This window comes from Oryx dammah, unplaced genomic scaffold (genome assembly GCF_014754425.2).
Source record: "Oryx dammah isolate SB20612 unplaced genomic scaffold, SCBI_Odam_1.1 HiC_scaffold_19, whole genome shotgun sequence".
Classification (NCBI taxonomy): domain Eukaryota; kingdom Metazoa; phylum Chordata; class Mammalia; order Artiodactyla; family Bovidae; genus Oryx; species Oryx dammah.
Genome location: NW_024070203.1, coordinates 46,222,603 through 46,242,855, shown reverse-complemented (window position 1 = coordinate 46,242,855; position 20,253 = coordinate 46,222,603). Strand labels below are relative to the sequence as shown.

The window sequence follows — 20,253 nt, the reverse complement described above, 5'->3', positions numbered from 1 at the left end:
TGTGTCAAGTCTTTGTAAGTAATTTCTGGAACTTTAGACTTCTGGGTAATCTCAGTTTTCATTGCTGCTAAGACTCAAAGTGTCCAAAAGCATATTACTGTGATGTTTCTATAAACTTATTTATTAGATTAGTCTTCTTTTGTTTGTTTCCATAACTGTGTGGTACTTAGTGCTGTTTTTATAATCTTATGTATATTTTTGTGTGTGTGTGTGTGTCCTGTTCTTTTGGCCTTCAGAAGAACAAGCTACTGAATCAGCGTTCCTTTATTACTATGGTATCAAAGATTTGGCTACAGTTTTCTTCTACATGCTAGTGGCGATAATTATTCATGCCATAATTCAAGAATATGTGTTGGATGTAAGTATACAATCTTAGAAATCTATACTTTGTAAAATACTAGCTCTCCATACCATGATAGTTATGTTAAGTACATTTTTATAATCTTAAATTAACAGTTGTTTTTATTTTTAGAAAATTAACAGGCGAATGCATTTCTCCAAAACGAAACACAGCAAGTTTAATGAATCTGGTCAGCTTAGTGCATTCTACCTGTTTTCTTGTATTTGGGGCACATTCATTCTCGTATCTGTAAGTATGTATTATGCTTAAGTTCTCATCTCTCAGAGTATTTAATTATGTACTCAGAACAGGAAGTGATGTCCTATTTTTAGCACTCATAAGCAAACCCTGAACCTTAGAAAAATTCTTCTTCTGTTGTTCTTATCTAAGATTAGGAGTTCTGCTGTTGAACTAGTATAAGTCAGGTTTCATCAGTAAGCCTCTAAGTTTTTATACAGCAAAAATTGCCAACTATCTTCAGTGTTCCAGAAAGCCTTACTCAGTTGTAGTCGATCTGAATGTTGTCTTCATATCTTGTAGTCATTTGCAAGTGGCTCTGTATTAGCAGAAAGGGTAGGTTATCAGTGATGCTTTCACAAGGTTGCATGTGTACTAGAGATGAATAAATAGGCCAAGTGAATTTTCCAGGGTATGACACAGATGGAGACAGACCAAAACTCAGCTTTTCAAGTCCAGTGCTTGTTCCATTGTAAACTGCTGCTTTAGTGATACTTTATAGATGAACATAAAATTCAGCTTAAAATCTATCTTATATACTCAGAAATTTTTTTTTATTTTTGATATACACAAATTCTGTCTTACACAGTTTTAAAAAAAAAAAAGTGTTAAAACCTCAATGGGTATTAAGGATAAGTTGCTTCAGTTTTTTCTAGATATACATATGTGATAATTCTCACTAAACAGATCTGGTTATCTAAGAAAAAGACATGGTGGTTATGTGGACATGCATGCATGCATGCTAAGTCACTTCAGTCATGTCTGACTCTTGTGACCCCATGGACTGCAGCCCACCAGGCACCTCCGTCCATGGGATTCTCCAGGCAAGAATACTGGAGTGGGCTGCTGTTTCCTTCTCCTTATGTGGACATAATCTTATAAAACTTGGCAGCACCTTGCTCCTCTGTCTCTTGTCAGGTGCCCCCTCTTTTGGAACCCTTTCTTTGATGACCCGAGAAAAAAATCATTCCTTGGATGACTGTTATGTGCCATTACTGTTTTTTGGTTGTGTTTGCATTTGTGTCTTTTTTACTCTCCTGGATTGAAAGAATTTCAAAAGCCAGGAATTACGTCTTTTTGGACTTCACATCACTCATTGATTTTCACATCACTGAAGTAAGCAGTTCGACTGAATGAAAAATAACTAAAACATCTAAAATGTTTGACTTCCATGGACCCTTTGGAACTTGAGATGGAGAGTTGTAAATGTGCAAGAAATGAAAATACTGTCTTATTTTCTAAGGAATTTACATGCTCATTAGGCTAATTTTTGTATCTTCTCTCTTAGGAAAACTACATCTCAGACCCGACTATCTTGTGGAGGGCTTATCCCCATAACCTGATGACGTAAGTCATTTTTAATAGGCTTTTCTCAATTAAGGGCCATCCATGGTCATGTCACTTTTAAGCAGGATTTGTTGTTACTCTCTTTTAAGACGTGAGTCATATTCATACAATAGGTATGTCTTTGGCAATCACACTGCCATAAGAACAAAAAATTGCTTTGTGCTTTTATTATGTATATAGTCTTCAGTATGTCTGTTACCTTAAGAAAACTGATTTTAATGGTAATCCTAATTTAGTCCTCTGTCGTCGTCTTTTCCCTCATCTTTTCTCCTCATTTCTGCTCCATCTTCTGCATACTTTTGCTCCTTTTCTTTACCCTAGTCTCTTTTCTTCCATTTCTTCTCTCTTACACTGTAAGCTTGAGGATAGAGACTGTTTCACTTTTTCGGCCCCCAAGGTTTCTGTACAGTGCTATAAGAAGCTCAGGGGTCACCAAGTCAGCTAGCTAAGTTACTCATTCTTCAAGCCCAGTTCTAAAACGTCTGTTCCATATTTTCCTTGCTCCTTTAGCCTATGTGGGCTTCTGCTTTCCTGAATTTTTCCTTTTGTTGTGCAGTATTTTATGTTTATACATTGTCTTGGCTGCTCTGTAATTGTCTCATTTATGTAAGTCAGTCTTATGTTGTGCCCATGCCCACCAAGACTGTATGTAATTGACAGCAGAAGGAACTGTCTCTTTTCATATCCTTTGCTATGCCAGCTGTAGGGGCTTATCATCTAGGCAGTAGTCAGTGGATGCATTGTGATGGGAGAATTGGAGAAAAAGATATGAAGAGAGTAACATGACCTACAGTATTACCATATTCTGCTGAGCCATTCTAACTTTTAAAAAGTGTATTAATTCAATGAACTTTTGTAGAATGGGGATATAAACATCATATTTATGTGGGACTCTATTTTCTCCCCTTCCCTGTCCTCCTTCCCCTCTCTCCCTATAGCATTATTCAGATAGGCTTTGTGTTTTCCACTTTAGACCTCTGGAGGAGAAGGGGCCCGGGGAGGTGGAGAAAGAGGGGGTCTAGAGGGGTGTGGCGTGAAGAGACTGTGGACTCTAGACCGATGAGAATATGTCTCCTGGGAGCCCTTCAGTGCCTTATTCCTCTCTTGAATCTGAGTTTGCTTCCATTTATTGGGGGTTCTCAAGTGTCTCAACCAGGTAGAGTTACCATGTTTCCCTAAGGAAAAATTCAGAGGTTGTCTGTAATTGGGATTGTCTCGGTTTCCAGTGTTGGTGAATCTGTGCACCTTCACTTCTTCACCATCTTTTTGTGCTTCCTACTTGCCTTTTGAGGAACCCTTACAGATGTGTGATTTGATTCCCTCAGAGACACGTTCCGCATATTTTCAGTAGCTAACAGGCACACTCATCAGTACTAACTCACTCATAGGCAAGGGGCTCTGTTTCCTCGTAGCTTGCGTGGTTGCTCCCAGGGTTCTGTGGATCATGTTTTTACTTCTGCTATTTAGCCCAGAGGAACTGACTGATGGTGGGGAGACCCTGGGGGGCTGGGGAAGGGGGCTACTGCAGAGTAAAGTAAAGGAAGTAAGGGGACCTGAAATGGTAACACAAAGGTATCTACTTAGCATGTCCTGATTTCCAGTGTTTGTTTTTACTTTATTCTTTAAAGATGTTGCGCTTTAAACGATATGTTCTGCTTTTTTGTGTTACACAGATTTCAGATGAAGTTTTTCTACATATCACAGTTAGCATACTGGTTTCATGCTTTTCCTGAACTCTACTTCCAGAAAACCAAAAAAGTAAGCAGTGGTTTTGTAATTTTTAGATTTATCTTGTCATTTTTGCCTTTTTTTGAAAAGTTGTTTTAAAATTAAATATTTCCTCACATCTCTAGCCTCCCTTTCCCCTCTCCCATCCCCCCACTATTCTCTCACCTCCCTTTTTTCCACACAGACTAAATGTCTTTAAGTATTTATTGCAGAAACTTTTATTTGGTTCAACTTAAGAGGTGGGGATCTTACATTTGATATGCTAATTTCTCATTTTAAAATTGTATTAGTGGTAACTTAAAATAAAATTTAAACAAATCTTGCAGTGTGATATTCAGTTTGTGTTATGGATACACTTAGCAGTTTCACAAGTGAGACCAAATGGATTAATTAGATTATTCTGCAACTAATGGTACTGCGTATAAGTCCCAGAGAAAAATTCAATATTGAGAAAAGTAAACCAGAGTTAAATATTCACCTTGAGTCTTTCCCTAGTGAAACAGGTGGGAAAGATATTCATTTGTCTTGTTTGAACAGTAACTCAGCCACTGGAGCACTGCAGTAGCCTCCTGTGTAGTTTTGCCCTCAGCACCTCTGAAGTCAGTCTTACCTGATGTCACAGAATAAACTTTGTTTCCTTTATTTAACTCTTTCTCTTCTAAAAACTGTGTTAGGTCCTTTTTGCTCTAAATTAAAATCAAGCTGCTCACCTATGTTCCCAGGGTTCTTCCTATCTGTGCCCCTGTCCCCTGGTCCCTTTTTCTTCCCTTTTTGTACCTCATTCAGTTTTAACATTCTCTAATTTTATAATCCCAGCACATAGTTCTTTTCTCTGGGATACCTTTTCTAATAAATTAATCAAGCACTTTTATTCTCCTTTGGGGAGAGATTGTTTTTAAAATCCCTATATATGAACTGACATGTTGGTGGTGGGGTGGAGGGGGGCGGGTGATGGATAAAAAGAAAGTCATGAGTTAACAGCCATAGTTGGGAGACAGGTACATGAGGATTCATTCTGCTTTCTGTGGGTTGTGTGTATTTTACATTTTTCCACATTTAAAACATTGGTTTTAAAATCCCCTTACTTTGAGAAGCTTTTCCAAAACAGAAATGTAACCACCCATCCGGTGACCATTTTATCTCTGCCTTCTTAAAAGCCAGAAACACTTCTTTCTATATGTACTCTGGGTAGTTAATTCATGAATATAAGTGCTTGATTTTATTGCTGTCCTGTGCCTGTGGTTTTTGTGTCCTGTGTGCCAGTCATCGTTGATGTCTGCCATGATTAGAGAATAGCACCAAATTAGAGTCCATGTAAAGTAGAATGGTTTTCTAGTTAAGTTGATTATAAGGATTAGGATGAAGATCCATAAAACCTTTGACTTAGAACTGTCTTCAGATAAAATTTTTAGGCACACCACTTTCAATAACCCTTCCATATTTAGTGATTACCTAATGTGAACCATAGGTGTCCCATAGCTGCACTGTCCAAAAGAGTAGCCACAAGGCACATTTAACTTAATTAAGCAGAAACAGAGTTCACTTTCTTGGTCACACTAGCCATGTCGCAGATGCTCATTGGCCACACATGGTTTCACGGTCTGCCATTTTGAATCAGAGACAGAGAACCTAGCCCTCATTGCAGAAAGTCCTGTGGAGCACTGCTGAGACCGTCATAGTCCGTGATGTCTTAGTGCCATGGTTCAGATGTGTAGATCTTTCTTCATGTACTTTTGTACCTGTGGATGTTTCACCTCTGGGTTTCATTATGAGTTCATATGTCTATATATTGTTCATTGACCATGTAAGTAGAGAGGGACATTTCAAAGTAATTGTTCATTTTAGTTCTCAAAGCTCTTTCCTTATCAATTCCTGCCAGATGGCGTTTCTCCAAAAATGCAATCTAATTTCTATGGAATAATTTGCATAACTTAGAACTTAACTGAAACTATTTTTAACACCTACATATGACAGTCGAAAGTAACTGTTGCAAGTAATTAACATAATTTGAAAGTAACAGCTGCATATGTGTTCAAGGGTTTCTTAAAATTTACTCTATAAGAATTATTTTTGGAAGAACTCTTCACTGGAAAAAAATTAGTACAGTGGTTGTTTTGACCCAGTCTTACAGAGAAGTGGAAAAAGGAACACAGTAGCAATTCAAGAGGTGTGTTAGTCACAAATAACTCAGTTTCTTTCAAGAAGGATATTTTAATTCCATGTAATATGTATGTTTCAATATAAACAGTCCTCTCTTTTGTCCATGAGAGGATTCAAAATGTAGTTTCTTAGCCAACTTGAATATAAGAAGTTTCAGGAAAGTGTGGATGGAATATCCAAATGTTTTATTTCTGATATTCAGATTATTTGGTTTAATTATCCATACATATAGTTGTATATGATATGAAGTATACTAAATTCTTAAAAAGCTTTTTGCCCACTCCTTCCTGAGGGTTAACATTCACACTTTTCATGTGCGACTTGTTGTTAATATCTGTCCTTCATCACTGGAGCTTCCTTGACTCATTTAAATCAGTTTTTCCAGAGTACATCGTTGCTCTGTCTTATTGATTCCTCCACTAACCTTGTGTAAGCATTTAGAAATGACATTGGTTGAGTTTTCTCAGGTTATGTATCTTAACCCATTTATTTGTTGTTTAAAATAATCAATACAGATCTCTGTAGCATGAGAGCTTTGAAAAAATTTACATATGAGATGACTACATTTTTGGTTTAGGGGAAAATCTTTGCCTTATATTTGGGCATATATGCAGTATTCAGTTTAAAGTAAAGTTCATTTTTAGTACTGTGTAGTTAAGAAAAAATTTCCTTATAAAAATAGAAATTTACTAAAGTATACGGCTGACCTTTTTAATAAAAGATGTTGGAATAACAACCAAAAATGTCACCTAAAGTTATTTATAATTTTACATTTGTTTTGATTTAAGTGTACTGTGTTTATTAGGTATTCCATGAAAAAGGAGACTTCTCAGAATTTTAAGTCATTATTCTATGACTTTGTTCTTATATAAACTGCTGGAATATTAGCATTAAGGATATGTAAGGACTTGGCAACTGCTCAGTTTCATTACATATTTTTTCCATTCAGGTATAAGAAAGTTTGTAAATAAACAAAACTTTGTTTCTGACTTCTGGTAAAAAAGAGTTTATTTACATAACAAAATCATAGGGTGGTGAGTCTTGAAAACCAAAATAGCTTTTTCTCATCCACATTTGCATTCATCTAGACTCTAGATTCTAGAACAGTTACGAGCCACCCTTGGATGGCATGCTAACTCCCTAATTGAAATCTGTGATGTGGCCAGTTAACTGATAACGGTGAACTGCCTCTAAGAGTGCCAACATCTTTTCTCACTGATCTTTCACCCAGCCTTCTCTTTTCTCACTGATCCCCACACCCCAGGGACACATGGTGCTGGGTAAGGTCTTTATTGTTGGCCACAGGCATGTAAGCCCCAGAAGGGCTGTAACCCTATGAGGATTGAAGAACGTCAGAGGAAGTCTGGTCTCATTTTAAAAATCATGCTACATCACACCTGTCACCTTATTATTGTTAATAGGGAACACCTTTAACCTGCTCTCTCCACCACTCCTTGCAGTAGACCCCTCCCTGTCACTCATTTATTTTGACACTTGTCTCTGGTTCAGCTTTGAATGTGTAAACATTGCTTTAGAGACACCGGCCAGTTTATAGAAGGCTCAAGTTTCCATTACTTAGAAAAAGATTTCTTGGTACTCTGTCCTTTTGGAAGAGCTCTTGCTAAGGATTTGACAGTTGTGGAGATGGGACCTTTGGTGGTATTTTACTCACCATGATTGACTCAGTTGGTTGCTATCAGAAAGGCAGGGCTGAGATGCAAAGTTGAACTTGAATTTAGGGAAGAAGCTCTGGACTTTTTCTTTACCTAAGAGCAAGCGAAACCTTGCTTCACGTAATTAGGTTGAGATTTAAGGAGGAAAAAGAGATGGAATGACTTTGAAATATAGTATGTTTGTAATTCATAGTAGTATTTTTAGATTTGTCTAACAGAAAAAAGATAAGCAGCTTATGTTCTCTGCTAAATGGTGTATTTTTTTTTTTAAATGGTGTATTTTTAAAACCTATTTGTGTTTCTTCTTTTTTAAAAAAAAAATCTTTTTTTTCTTTAATCTTTCCAAGGAGTTACACTGCTATAGTTTTTCCATCAGTTATTCCAGCAAATTAGTCTTTTACATTGATTTATACAAATTGTTATGTAATAAAATGAGTTTAGTGTCCAATCAGCAGTTGTAAAACTTTTTAAAAAGCTTTAGTATCAAGGGTCCTCTTGGTGTTGTTTTCCCCTCAGAAATTTGGAACATTGTTTACCATACATCTGAAGGAATATGGTATTGTTTCATATACATAGTCACTTACATGCCACCTCACTGCAACTTAAAACGTATTTAAAATTGTAGTGAGGAACTTCCCTCGCAGTCCAGTGGTTATTAAGACTTCCAATGGAGAGGGTGCCGGTTTGATCCCTGCTTGGGAAGCCGCATGCCTTGCAGCTGAAAAACCAAAACATAAAACAGAAGCAATATTGTAACAAATTCAATAAAGACTTTTAAAATGGTCCACATCAAAAAAAAAAAAAATCTTTAGAAACAATAAAATAAAAATAAAATTAACATGAAAGTTAAAATGTTTTGTTGTATACCATCTAAAATCATTTTGTACAGTGCCAATGATATATACACCATATTTTCAGAAATACAACTACCATGTATTTAGTGACACCTCTGTTTCCATAGGATGTCAAATTGCAATTATAACACTACAGCTGAGCTCGTCTGAAATGATTTTAAGAGAGTAAAGAGACTTCCTTGTGGTTGAACTTTGCCATGTTATCACAACACCTTTCTCTCTCACTCCTTTAGTAAGGAGAAATATGTCATTGGAAGTGTGAAAATTATGTGGAGAAAATTGTCAGCCAGCCTTAGTTCTCTCTCCAGTTGAAAGCTCCACTATACACTTAGTATTGTGTCTTGGGAATTTTCCCCGAGAGTTCCACAGTGGAGGACTCTCTATAGTTTTGTTCAACTGTCGTACGTTCTATAATACTTGATCTTTGTACCATTCTTACTGGAAAAGACTTTCCAGTTTCAAAACTACACTTAAAAACTCTCTGCTCTTTCTTGGAAGATTTGGTGAAATAACTGTACTTGAATTGTAGGGGCTGAAAGAGGAGAGATCTGTGTTCAGCTCTCCTGTAGGGCAGAGACAAGTCTAGTGAGGTTCCAGGCAAATGGTGCTCAGTTTGCAGACATCAACCATATTGTAATCCTTTTAATTAGAGCTGCAGTACATGAATAGCCAGGCTAGTAGAACCATATATGTGGTAAACTGCCAAAAATAGAGTAGAAATGAGCGGTACAGGCATTTCCTAAATTAACAAGTGTTTATAGGGCCCGCTGTTCATGTTTTGCAAACATTTTTGACTGTAACCTAAGGTGAAAAACTATAGAGTTTACATTATAATTCTGCGTGTGTGTGCTGCTGCTGCTGCTGCTAAGTCGCTTCAGTCATGTCCGACTCTGTGCCACCCCATAGACGGCAGCCCACCAGGCTCCCCCCGTGCCTGGGATTCTCAAGGCAAGAACACTGGAGTGGGTTGCCATTTCCTTCTCCAGTGCATGAAAGTGAAAGGTGAAAGTGAAGTCGTTCAGTCGTGTCCGACTCTTTGCGACCTCATGGACTGTAGCCCACCAGGCTCCTCCATCCATGGGATTTTCCAAGCAAGAGTCCTGGAGTGGGGTGCCATTGCCTTATCTGTGTGTGTGTACAGGTGTGTGTAAAATCTGGAATAAAGCTTTCATAAAACAATATAATATGCTGTACACTGTAGCATTTTAAAAATTATATTTCATATTTCAAAAGATGTTAGGGTGACCCCCAAATTAATTTTATGAGTCACTTGACTTAAACATCTTTGAAAAACCACTATTTCTAAGATAACCAAGTCACTAAGAACTATGGGGTGACGGGTGGTGAGGGGAAAGCAAAAGTGAAGTCTGAATACCTGACTTACAGGGTTATTAAGAGGAGAAAGAATATACAAGTAGGTGGTATCCTAAGTGAGAAGGTAAATTTTAACCTTTGGTTTTAGTGACTTGACTGACAGTGAAATGGAAGGGACTAAAAAACGTAAATACTATTTGGGTAAACAAAAGAATCTCTGCTGGTATGAACATAGTGGTTTTAATATTAGAAGGACATTGTGGTTATTAAGATTGTGTCATCTAATATTTATTATAAAAAGAACCACTCAGTACTAAAAGGGATTTGGAATTCATCTGATTCAAGGAAACCAGGTGTTATTCACATTTCCAGATGAGTAGATGAAGCCAAGAGAGGGTAAAGGACTGTGGCCAGTTGGAGTGGGTGCCAGGCAGAGTGGCCTTCAGGTTTTCTGTGACAGTACATTTTCACACTACTTCTCCAAACAACTACTTCCCCCAGTTTTAACCTGTTGTGCAATTTTCTGTTTACAGGAAGATATTCCTCGTCAGCTCGTCTACATCGGCCTTTACCTCTTTCACATTGCTGGAGCTTATCTTTTAAAGTGAGTTGGGATTTTTCTTGGGTGTGCTTGTGGACTGGGCAGATAGTATGCTGCTGCTGCTGCTGCTGCTGAGTCGCTTCAGTCGTGTCCGACTCTGTGCGACCCCGTAGACGGCAGCCCGCCAGGCTCCCCCGTCCCTGGGATTCTCCAGGCAAGAACACTGGAGTGGGTACTCTGTCTTAATTCGTAATTAATCTTCTCATTTTAAATGTGTTCTTTTAACAGCTTGAATCATCTAGGACTTGTGCTTTTGGTGCTGCACTATTTTGTTGAGTTTCTTTTCCACATTTCCCGCCTATTTTACTTCAGTGATGAAAAGTATCAGAAAGGGTGAGTCTTTCAACCATTCTGTTTCTTGTGTAATTAAAGTCAGTGCCTATGTTGCAAAGGACCATGCTATTGCCAAGGTCCATGCTATGGGCAATTATGTTGCTTTATAAGCTACTTTAAATAAAGTGACACTTTTTAACAATTGAAGTTGGTATTTGTCCTCTAAAATGGTCTTTCTTAGCTTGAGAGATAGTATTTTGGAACTTGCAGTTTTGAAGGTTGAGGGTTTACTTTTCTCATACAACTTTTCCTGTCTTGTTTAGTGCACATTGTTCTTTTGGAGAAGGAATAATGAGGAACAGTGAACTTTCAGAAGAAATGGAAATAGTAGATTATAGAGCCTTAAAGATACAAAGATATTTTGATGGGAAAATTAAACTTGGACAGCATTAAAGTAATATGTATTGTAAAGAGCCTTGGGGGAAGAAAAAGTGAAGTGAGGACTCTCATGAGAATTGAATACATGGCCTTTGTTTTTATTCAGCCTTTTCCAAAATTGTTCTATATACCAGTAGTTCTGAGAATCATTAATAGTTGTCATATACATACACAGAAAGTCAGCTAAATGAAAAAAAAATCAAATATTTCTTTAACTGAACTTCTAGAACCTGAAATATGCTCATATGTTATACAGTCTCCAAGAATGTGATATAATATGAAGCATTTCCCTAGCATTTTATTTCAGAATCCTTTTTGCAGAACTGTAAGAAATGCTGTTTTAATACACATTTACTTAACAGGAATCTGATTTCTACTAGAATCTTATCTTTTCAATTTTGTGAATCTGACTTTGACATTTTTTTCACAGATTTTCTCTGTGGGCAGTTCTGTTTGTTTTGGGAAGACTTCTGACTTTAATTCTCTCGGTACTCACTGTTGGCTTTGGCCTGGCAAGAGCAGAGAACCAGAAGCTGGATTTCAGTACTGGAAACTTCAATGTGTTAGCTGTTAGGTAGGGTTTATTTAATACTTTTCTCACCTTGCCCTACAATGTAGTATGTATTATCAATTTAAAATATGAATTGTCTAAAATATAAAGGTATAATTATGAGAGGTAGGGGAAAATACTCATTTGATTTGATTTCATACCTATTGCAATTTCATGTATAAATTAAAGTATCAATACTAAAGCATTTAGATACAAATAAACTTACAAAATAGAGACTCACAGACTTAGAAAAGGAGCTTATGGTTACCACGGGGAGGGGATAATTAGGGAGTTGGGGATGGACATGTACACTGTGCTGTATTTTAAATGGATAACCAACAAGGGCCTACTGTATAGCACAGGGAACTCTGCTTAACGTTCTGTGCCAGCCTGGATTGGGAGAAGGATTTGAGGGAGAATGGATACATGTATATGTATGACTGGGTCCCTTTTCTGTTCACCTGAAACCACCACATTTTAATTGGCTATACCCCAATAAAAAATAAAAAGTTTGAAAAAAAATTACTAAAGCATTTATTTAACTTCAGGGGTTAATTACTGTGCTCAGTCACTTTAGTCATGTCCAACTCTTTGTGACCCTGTAGACTGTAGCTAGCCAGGCTCCTCTGTCCGTGGCATCCTCCAGGCAAGAATACTGAAGTGAGTTGCCATGCCTTCCTCCAAGGGATCTTCCCAACCCAGGGATCGAACCTGGGTCTCTTGTATCTCCTTCATTGGCAGGTGGATTCTTTACCACGAAGCCACCTGGAGTTAATTATTAGTGGGGTAATTATTCATTAATATAATCCTTGTCAATATAGTGGGAATTTAGCGCTAAGTTAATACTGTCAAAGCAAGAGAGACTACTTTATTCAATGGCATTGCTTGGGTACACGTTAATTTTCTGTTTGTTTCTTTGTATTCTCAGAATTGCTGTTCTGGCATCCATTTGCATTACCCAAGCGTTCATGATGTGGAAGTTCATTAATTTTCAGCTTCGGAGGTGGAGAGAACATTCTACTTTTCAGGCACCAGCTGTGAAAAAGAAGCCACCAGTGACTAAAGGCAGGTCTTCTAGAAAAGGAACAGGTTTGTACTCAGCAAACAGTGAAAAACCTGAAGTAGAAAACACTTTTTTTTTTCATGTTTTGGGGTCTTATTTATAATCTTTTTAAGGTTTAAAATCTTAAGAAGAGTTAATTCTACTTACTAACAAAATTAAAAAGAAAATCATTTGCCCCATCTTAAAGTTTGGTGGTTCCCTCGAATCAGTTATTCCCCTCAAAAGCCATCCACTAAAGATCTCTCTCTCAAGTTCTGCAGACTTGGTGATTTTGAGCCCCTCTAGACTAATGTGTACATAGGCAGTTTTAATGAGTGAGTATCCTGAAGAGTGATAGTACTTTTGAGTATCTTACTCATATTTAAAAAACAAGACCTCTTTCAGCTCCTTTCCATCTGCCCTTTAGTCCCAAGAGGAACAGCTCTTTTATAACTCCTGATTGTTTGGCCCTTAATTTTGACTTTGCATCTCACCTCTTTTCTCCTTCTGACTTTTGATTGAAAATGCATTGACAGTGGAATAATTTTTCAACTTGTAGTAGTATAGTTGGAACTATAAGACGAGAAATGTTTTAAACTCTTTGTCATAAACAGTGGTGGTTTGCTCCTTTTGTGTCTTTATATCTGACGGTTTCTGTCCTCCAGCCTTGTCCTTATTCAGGTTTATATCAGCAGCTCTTGACCCTGTGTGTGCCATGTGCATTTTAGTGCATCTTGGTCAGTTTCCACACACACACACACACACACACACACACAAAGCTTCACTGGGGTATTGGGTTGATACTACATTGACTCCATAGGTCACCTGAGGGAGAATTGAGTATTTCAGCCCATGAGCATGTGTGTGTGAATATCCAGTCTTTCCCCTTTAAGTATGGTGTTACCTCTGTGTGTGTATGTGTGTGTGTGCATGCATGTGTGTGCGTGTGCACACACACACTAAGTCACTTCAGTCGTGTCTAACTCTTTGTGACCCTACGGACTGTAGCCCACCAGACTCCTTTGTCCATGGGAATCTCCAAAAGTGTACATTTCAGTAGTTCTTAAGTATATTCACAAAATTTTGTGAATCATACCACTGCCTAATTCCAGAAGATTTGTATCATCCAGAAGAAACCTCATGTCCACTAGCAGTCATTTTCCATTCCCTCCTTTCCTCTGCCCCTAGCAACCTCTTACCTCTTCTCTGTCTCTATAGATTAGCCTTTTCTGGACTTTTTTTTTTTTTTTTATCACATAGCATGTGTTTAAAATTTATATATAGCATACATGCATGTGTTGATACTTCATTCCTTTCCATGGCCAAATAATAAACGAGTGTATGAAGATACAGTGTTATGTTTATCTGTAAGTTGATGAATATTTGGGTTGTTTCCATGTTGGGGCTACTATGACTGATGCTGTTAATATTCATGTACATATTTTTGTTTGAACACCTGGTTTTTGCTGTTTGGGATACATACCTAGGAGTGAAATTCCTGGGTCATATCATAACTGTATATTTAACACTTGGGAGAACTGCTAAACTGTTTTCTGAAGTATAACATTGTATTAATATGTTCATCGTTTCACATGTTGATATCTAGTTGTCTCTGCACCATTTGTGAAAAAACTAGTTTTCATTTAACTGTCTTGACATTCTTGTTAAAAATCAGTTGATCATAAAAGTAATAATTTATTTCTGGCTCTGTTCTATTCTCTTCATCTGGATATCTGTTCTTATGCCCTTGTCTTGATTACCGTAGCTTTGTAGTAAGTTTTGAAATCATGAAATGTGAGTCTGCCAGTTTTGTTTTTTTCATGTTTTGGGTATTCTGGGTGCCTTGCATTTCCATACAAATTTTAGGATCAGTTTATTGTTTTCCTGCAAAAAGTCAGCTGGGCTTCATTTGGAGTATCTTGGGTCTGTAGATTGCTTTGGGGAGTGTGAATATAAATGTCTTTATGTCTTTTGGGGTCTTCTTTAATTTTTTCAATTAAATTTTCTAGGTATTAGTGTATAAGTTTTGCACTTCTTCATTAAATTTATTCCTAAATACTTTATTCTTTTTGATGCTGTTGTAAATAGAATTGTCTTCTTAATTCCATTTTTGGATTTTTCATTGCCGGTGTATAGAAATGTAATGGAATTTTTGCATATTGATCTTGTATCCTACAACACTGCTGTACTTTTTGGGTTTTTTAAAAATTCTATTTCATTATTTAAATGCATTTTTGTGTATTTCTTTGCATTTTCAACGTACAAGCTCATGTCACCTGCAAAGAGATAGTTTTACTTTTTCCTCTTCAGTCTGGATGCCTTTTATTGCATTTTCTTGCCAAATTACCCTGGCTAGAACCTCCAGAACAATTTTGAATAAGCAAAAACAGACATCTTCACCTTATTCCTGATCTTAGCAGGAAAACATCCAGTATTTCACCTTTAAGTATAATGTTACCTGTGAGTTTTGCCTAAATGGCCTTCAGCATGTAGAGAAAGTTCCCTTTTTTCCTTTGTTTGTCATTTTTATCATAAAAGGATGTTAGGTTTTATCACTTGCTTTTTCTGCAGCTGTTGAGATCATCACATAGTTTGTACCCTTTATTATCATCAGGCATGTGTGCTCAGTCACTTCAAGTGTGTCTGACTTCCTGTGACTCCATGGACTGTAGCCCACCAGGTTCCTCTGTCCATGAGATTATCTTGGCAAGAATGTTGGAGTGGGTTGCCATTTCCTCTTCTAGATTATTATCATGGATTATATTAATTGATTTTTTTTAATGGTAAGCAAACAGTGCAATCCTGGGATAAAGCTCACTGGCTGGTAATGTACATAATCCTTTGAATGTCGCTTGATTTGACATGCTAGTATTTTGTTGAGGATTTTTGTATCTATATGCATAAAGAATATATATATATATATTTTGGTAATGTATTTCCTGGCATAAACCCAAGTTGATCATAATATCTTTTTTGGTGGATGGTTTTTTCAATATTTTGTTAGGATTTTTGCGTCTGTGTTCATGTAAAAGATTAGGCTAAAATTAGCCCTTTTGTCAGGTTTTGATATGAGTTTTGCTGACTTTATAAGAGGTATTGGGCAGGTTTATCCTTCATGTAATGCCAGCATTATTTCTTATTTAAATGTTTGGAAGGATTCACCAGTGAAGCTATCCAAACTAGACTTCTTTATAGGAAGGTACAGATTTACATTCTTTAATAGATAATAGGATTATTCAAATTTTTTATTTCTTATCATTTCTCTTTTGGTAAATTGTATTTTTCAAGGATTTATCCATTTCATCTAAATTTGTGAAATGTATTGATGTAAAATTATTCATAGTATCTACTTATTAATGCCTGTAAAACAACGATTCTCATTTTCCACTTCCCATATTAGTAATTTATGCCTTTCTCTTTTTCACTTCCATCAGCCAAGAACCAACATTTGTCTTCTTTTGCTTATTGTCTCAGTTCTGTCGTTGATTTCTGTTCTTATTTCCCTTTCTTTGGGTTTAATTTGCTGTTTTGTTATTTGTGGCTTTGTTAGAAGGAATCATTGATTTTTATCCCTTCTCATGAGTTACTTGCAATTAAGGGAAGACTTTCCTTTCAGCAGTGCTTTACCCTTATTTCACAGGTTTTGATACATCTTTTTCATTATCATTCAGTTTCAAATATTTTATGATTCCAATTGTTATTTCTTCTTTGACTCATGGATTGTAAATATTTGTAAACTACACAACGTAGTAGTGTACGTTTTTGGGCATAGTAGTATTTGGGCGTTTTCTAGTTTTTACTAGCGTAGATTTCTATCTTAATTTCTCTGTGGTTAAAAAACATACTCTGAATGATTTCAGTTCTTTGAAATTTGTTGGGACTTTCATTATGTCTCGTCATGTGTTCAGTTCTGATGAATGTTCCCTTTGGACTTCTCAAGGATGTGTATTGTGTGTTTGCTGAGTATATTGTTCTACAGGTAGGCATCAGGTTCATTTCTGTGGTCGAGTCTTTTGTGTCTTTACTGACTTGGTGGAAGGAGTTCTGCTTGTTCAGTCAGTTATTACAAAAGATAGTGACCCACTTCTTGTAGCTTCTACATTTTTGCTTTAAATATTGTGAGGATATAGTACAGGCGCATCAAACTTTAGGGTTGTTACAAATCCCTGTGGAATGTGTCCTTTGTTATTGTCACATGTCCATCTTCATCTCTAGTTAGTCTGAATTCACTCTAACTCACCAACTTTCTTGAAATAAAATGTTATATTATATCATGGTGTACCTTTTCTATCTTAAACCTTTTCTTGTCCCTAAATGTAAATTGTGTCTCCTGTAAGCAGTGTATAATTTGATTTTAGTTTTTTCATCCAGTCTGACAAAATTGTTCTTTTTGACCGTTATACTGTGATGTGCCTAAGTTTGATTACCTTTGGTATATCCTGCTCTGCATTGTACCTAGCTCCTTGAATCTTGACTTGGTTTCTTTTACTGTTTGGGGGAAATTCTTCACCATTATTTCTTCAGATATTGCTTCTGCCTCATTCTATTTCTCCTGTCCTTTGGGAATTCCAGTACATGTGTTTAAACCCCTTTATCCTGTCCTTTTATATCTTTTCATGCATTTCTGTTTTTTTCCATCGTTTGTTTTCTGAGTTTCAATATGAGTATTTTTTTCTAGTTCACTAATCTCTTCTGTTGTGTCTAATCTGCTATTAAATTTTTATTAAATTTATATTTTTAGTTGTATTTTCCAGTCCTAGGATTAAAGATCTTTGAGTCCTTGGATGAAACTACTTGTCTTTACTTTTATTTTTATTAGTCATTGTTCTATTAATGTCCCTGTCTGACAGCTCCACATCTGGCTCATCTGAGGATCTATTTCTGATATTTTTTTTTTCTCTTAGTTTTTAGTCATTTGGTCTTGTTTTCTGACACACCTGGTAATTTTTAATTGAATACTGAATGTTTTGTGTAAAAGATCGTAGATACTGTGGCTGCATCAATAGAAACTCTGGATTAAATATGAGTGAATCATTCTATGTCACTGAAGCTGATCTATTTCCAATTTGCCCTCATTCCTAGGATATCAACTATTTCTAAGGACTTTCTTCTCTGGCAGACACTGAATACTTATTTTTATCTCCCTGTCATTGTAAGACATCCAATTCTCTGTGTAGCTTTTTGTTCACAGAGTTACTTTCTGCTGGATTTCTGAGTTTTGGTTGGTATGTGTGCACATTTGTGTGTGTGTGTGTGCTATGTGTTCATTTAGTAGCTGGCAAATCCCTTGGAGAAATACACTTAGCTGACTTGTTTTTTTTCCCCAGTGCCTTCAAATAGCCATTTTTATGTTCTCCTTTTATGGGTATTTTAGGAGGGAGGATTGGTCTGACATCAGTTATTCCACCCTAGCTTGAAGAAGGCCATTATAACACTTTTAAACATGAGTTATCCTAAATGCCAATTTTAAAATATGTTGTAAAGAAACATATCCCCAAGAACCTCCCTTGTCTGCTGTCCATTGTAAAAAAATATTCCTGTTTTTCTATGAAAGTGTTGCTTTGCAGACTTTTTTGTATAATTCTTGTAGTTGTTTCCCAGAGTTTCTGTCAGTTTTCTTGCTTTCCTTTTTTTGAACTATTTTTTTAGATATAATTGACGTAATTCCTTTTAATTTGCTGCTTTCAGTTCATTGCGTTTAACTTGTTAGCAGGTTTTATGATTGGTTAAATACGCGAATGGATTAAGCACTAGTAAGTTTCACGTAAGGGCATAAGAGCATATATTGGTTTTAAATTTTCTTTTCTGAAGGTACCTTTATGTATAAAAGATATTGTTTACACTTATTTATAAAAAAAAGTAATCCTGATTTTTTTTCTCTTTTCAGAAAATGGTGTCAATGGAACAGTAACTTCAAATGGAGCAGACTCTCCCCGTAATAGAAAAGAGAAATCTTCATAATGAATTATAATCTAATTGATTAATGTCCCCAAAGAAATCTGCTTTTTACTGTATCTTTCAGCACTAGATATTTTTTTCTGTTCCTGAAAATACATTTTCTGCTCTTTGATTCTTGCTACTATTGTATTGTTTCATGCATTTTTTTAAAGGGCATTTGAGGGGAGGATGATTCCTATGAGTGAAAAAAATGTTTTAGCTTAGACTAAGCTACCTGCCTTCAAAATAGTTTAGGGACCACCATCATATTATATTTTATTTTATTTTGTTTTTTAACTTTAAGCATTTTTCTAATGATTTGAAGAGAGAACTATTTACAGAAATTATACATATCAGTGATACAATTTCTTGCTCTCACCAATTTTTTATATTAAGCAAGATGGCCTGTTCCAGCAGGGTCATATTTTTTAAGTTATCTTTCAGGGCAAAATGGAAATAATATAAAGTTAGATGTCAAATTTTAATATGTTTTCAGTGTTCTCTAATTTTTAGGAATTTTTGTAGCCTTTACACTTGGGAAAAAAGATTTGTAAATTCACCAAAATACTTGTGTGCTTTATTTTATAGTGATTATTAATGTTACATCCCCATTTTTTAAGGAAAAAAAAATACTTTTGGTTACGATATGTAGAGATATTATTGCCATGTATATTGAATCAAAATATCTTAACATAAAAGTACTTGTGAAGTAATATCTTTCTTGTGCATTTTCAACACTTGTAAACTGGAAATCAGAAAATTAAATGTTTCCTATAGAGAAGAAAATTTGACCATAGCCCTTTTTGATATGTTTATTAAATAATGATTCTTAATGGGGCTTGTCATAGGTTTGATATGCACAGGATCTTAGAAAAATACTGTTTAACCTGAAAACCCTTTTAAAAAATAATGCCTACTTGATTTATATACATGAAAAGGATGTCAATATTTGGAAAATATTTAATGCACTAACCTCAAATTGAAAATTCAGGTGGATAAATAGTCTTATTACAAAGACAGTGCTTTATGTTATAACTGTAGCTTTGGTTCCATCCTTATTTGAGAAACCATTTATCTGTATAAAAACATATTTTTGGATAAATATATATATATATTTGTATCTCTACAGAAAGGCTCTAAAAAACATTTGAGTAAAATATTTGGTTCCCTTTTCTATAATTATCCTTTCAAATCTTTATAGCTGTCCTTGGGTTTTTGTCATCTTTACAGACACATATCGCTCCTTTCAATGTTCACATCTTGCTCCCCACTTCTTACTTCTGTCACCAGCTAATGTTTGCGCCATTTTTAGTATAAAAGTTGCAGACCTGGTCACTCTGCAGTTTAATGAGTTGCCATGCTGCTAGAAAGTGCTTTCTGTTTCCAGCTGTTTACCTACTTCCTGGAAAAAGTAGTAGCTCTCTGTAGCATCATGGAGTTTCCGTGGAACCAAATCTCTGCCATTCAAAACCGGCCTTATATTGACTATACATTGAGAAATCAATCAGAATAAAAATTTTTACTTTCACAAGCTGCATCTTGAACGTTTTCTTTGTTAGCAAATCTTACACTATTTTTAGTGTCTAATCTCATTAAAAGGTACACATTTATAAGTGAATTTGTTTTTAATATTTATTTTTGGCTGCACTGGGTCTTTGCTGCTGTGTGTAGAGTTTATATAGTTGCAGCAAAAGGGGACTACTCTCTCGCAGGCTTCTCATTGCTGTGGCTCCTCTTGTTGGGAACATGGGCTCTAGGA

The 20,253-nt window shown here is 36.0% G+C and overlaps 1 protein-coding gene across 2 annotated transcripts in view; it reads left to right on the top strand.

Moving 5' to 3' along the window:
- TRAM1 (translocation associated membrane protein 1) overlaps window positions 1-20,025 on the top strand; it is a 36,652-nt gene extending 16,627 nt beyond the window's left edge. The window contains exons 3-11 of one of the 2 annotated variants that reach the window (XM_040261362.1): window positions 237-358; window positions 473-589; window positions 1,866-1,924; window positions 3,598-3,682; window positions 10,187-10,257; window positions 10,483-10,587; window positions 11,396-11,539; window positions 12,444-12,604; window positions 18,445-20,025. In XM_040261362.1, coding sequence (XP_040117296.1) covers window positions 237-358; window positions 473-589; window positions 1,866-1,924; window positions 3,598-3,682; window positions 10,187-10,257; window positions 10,483-10,587; window positions 11,396-11,539; window positions 12,444-12,604; window positions 18,445-18,518 — 938 coding nt within the window. In that variant the 3' untranslated portion in view covers window positions 18,519-20,025. The remainder of the gene's footprint in view (window positions 1-236; window positions 359-472; window positions 590-1,865; window positions 1,925-3,597; window positions 3,683-10,186; window positions 10,258-10,482; window positions 10,588-11,395; window positions 11,540-12,443; window positions 12,605-18,444) is intronic. The other variant, XM_040261364.1, reaches the window with a different exon arrangement.
- The last annotated feature ends 228 nt before the right edge of the window (window positions 20,026-20,253 follow it).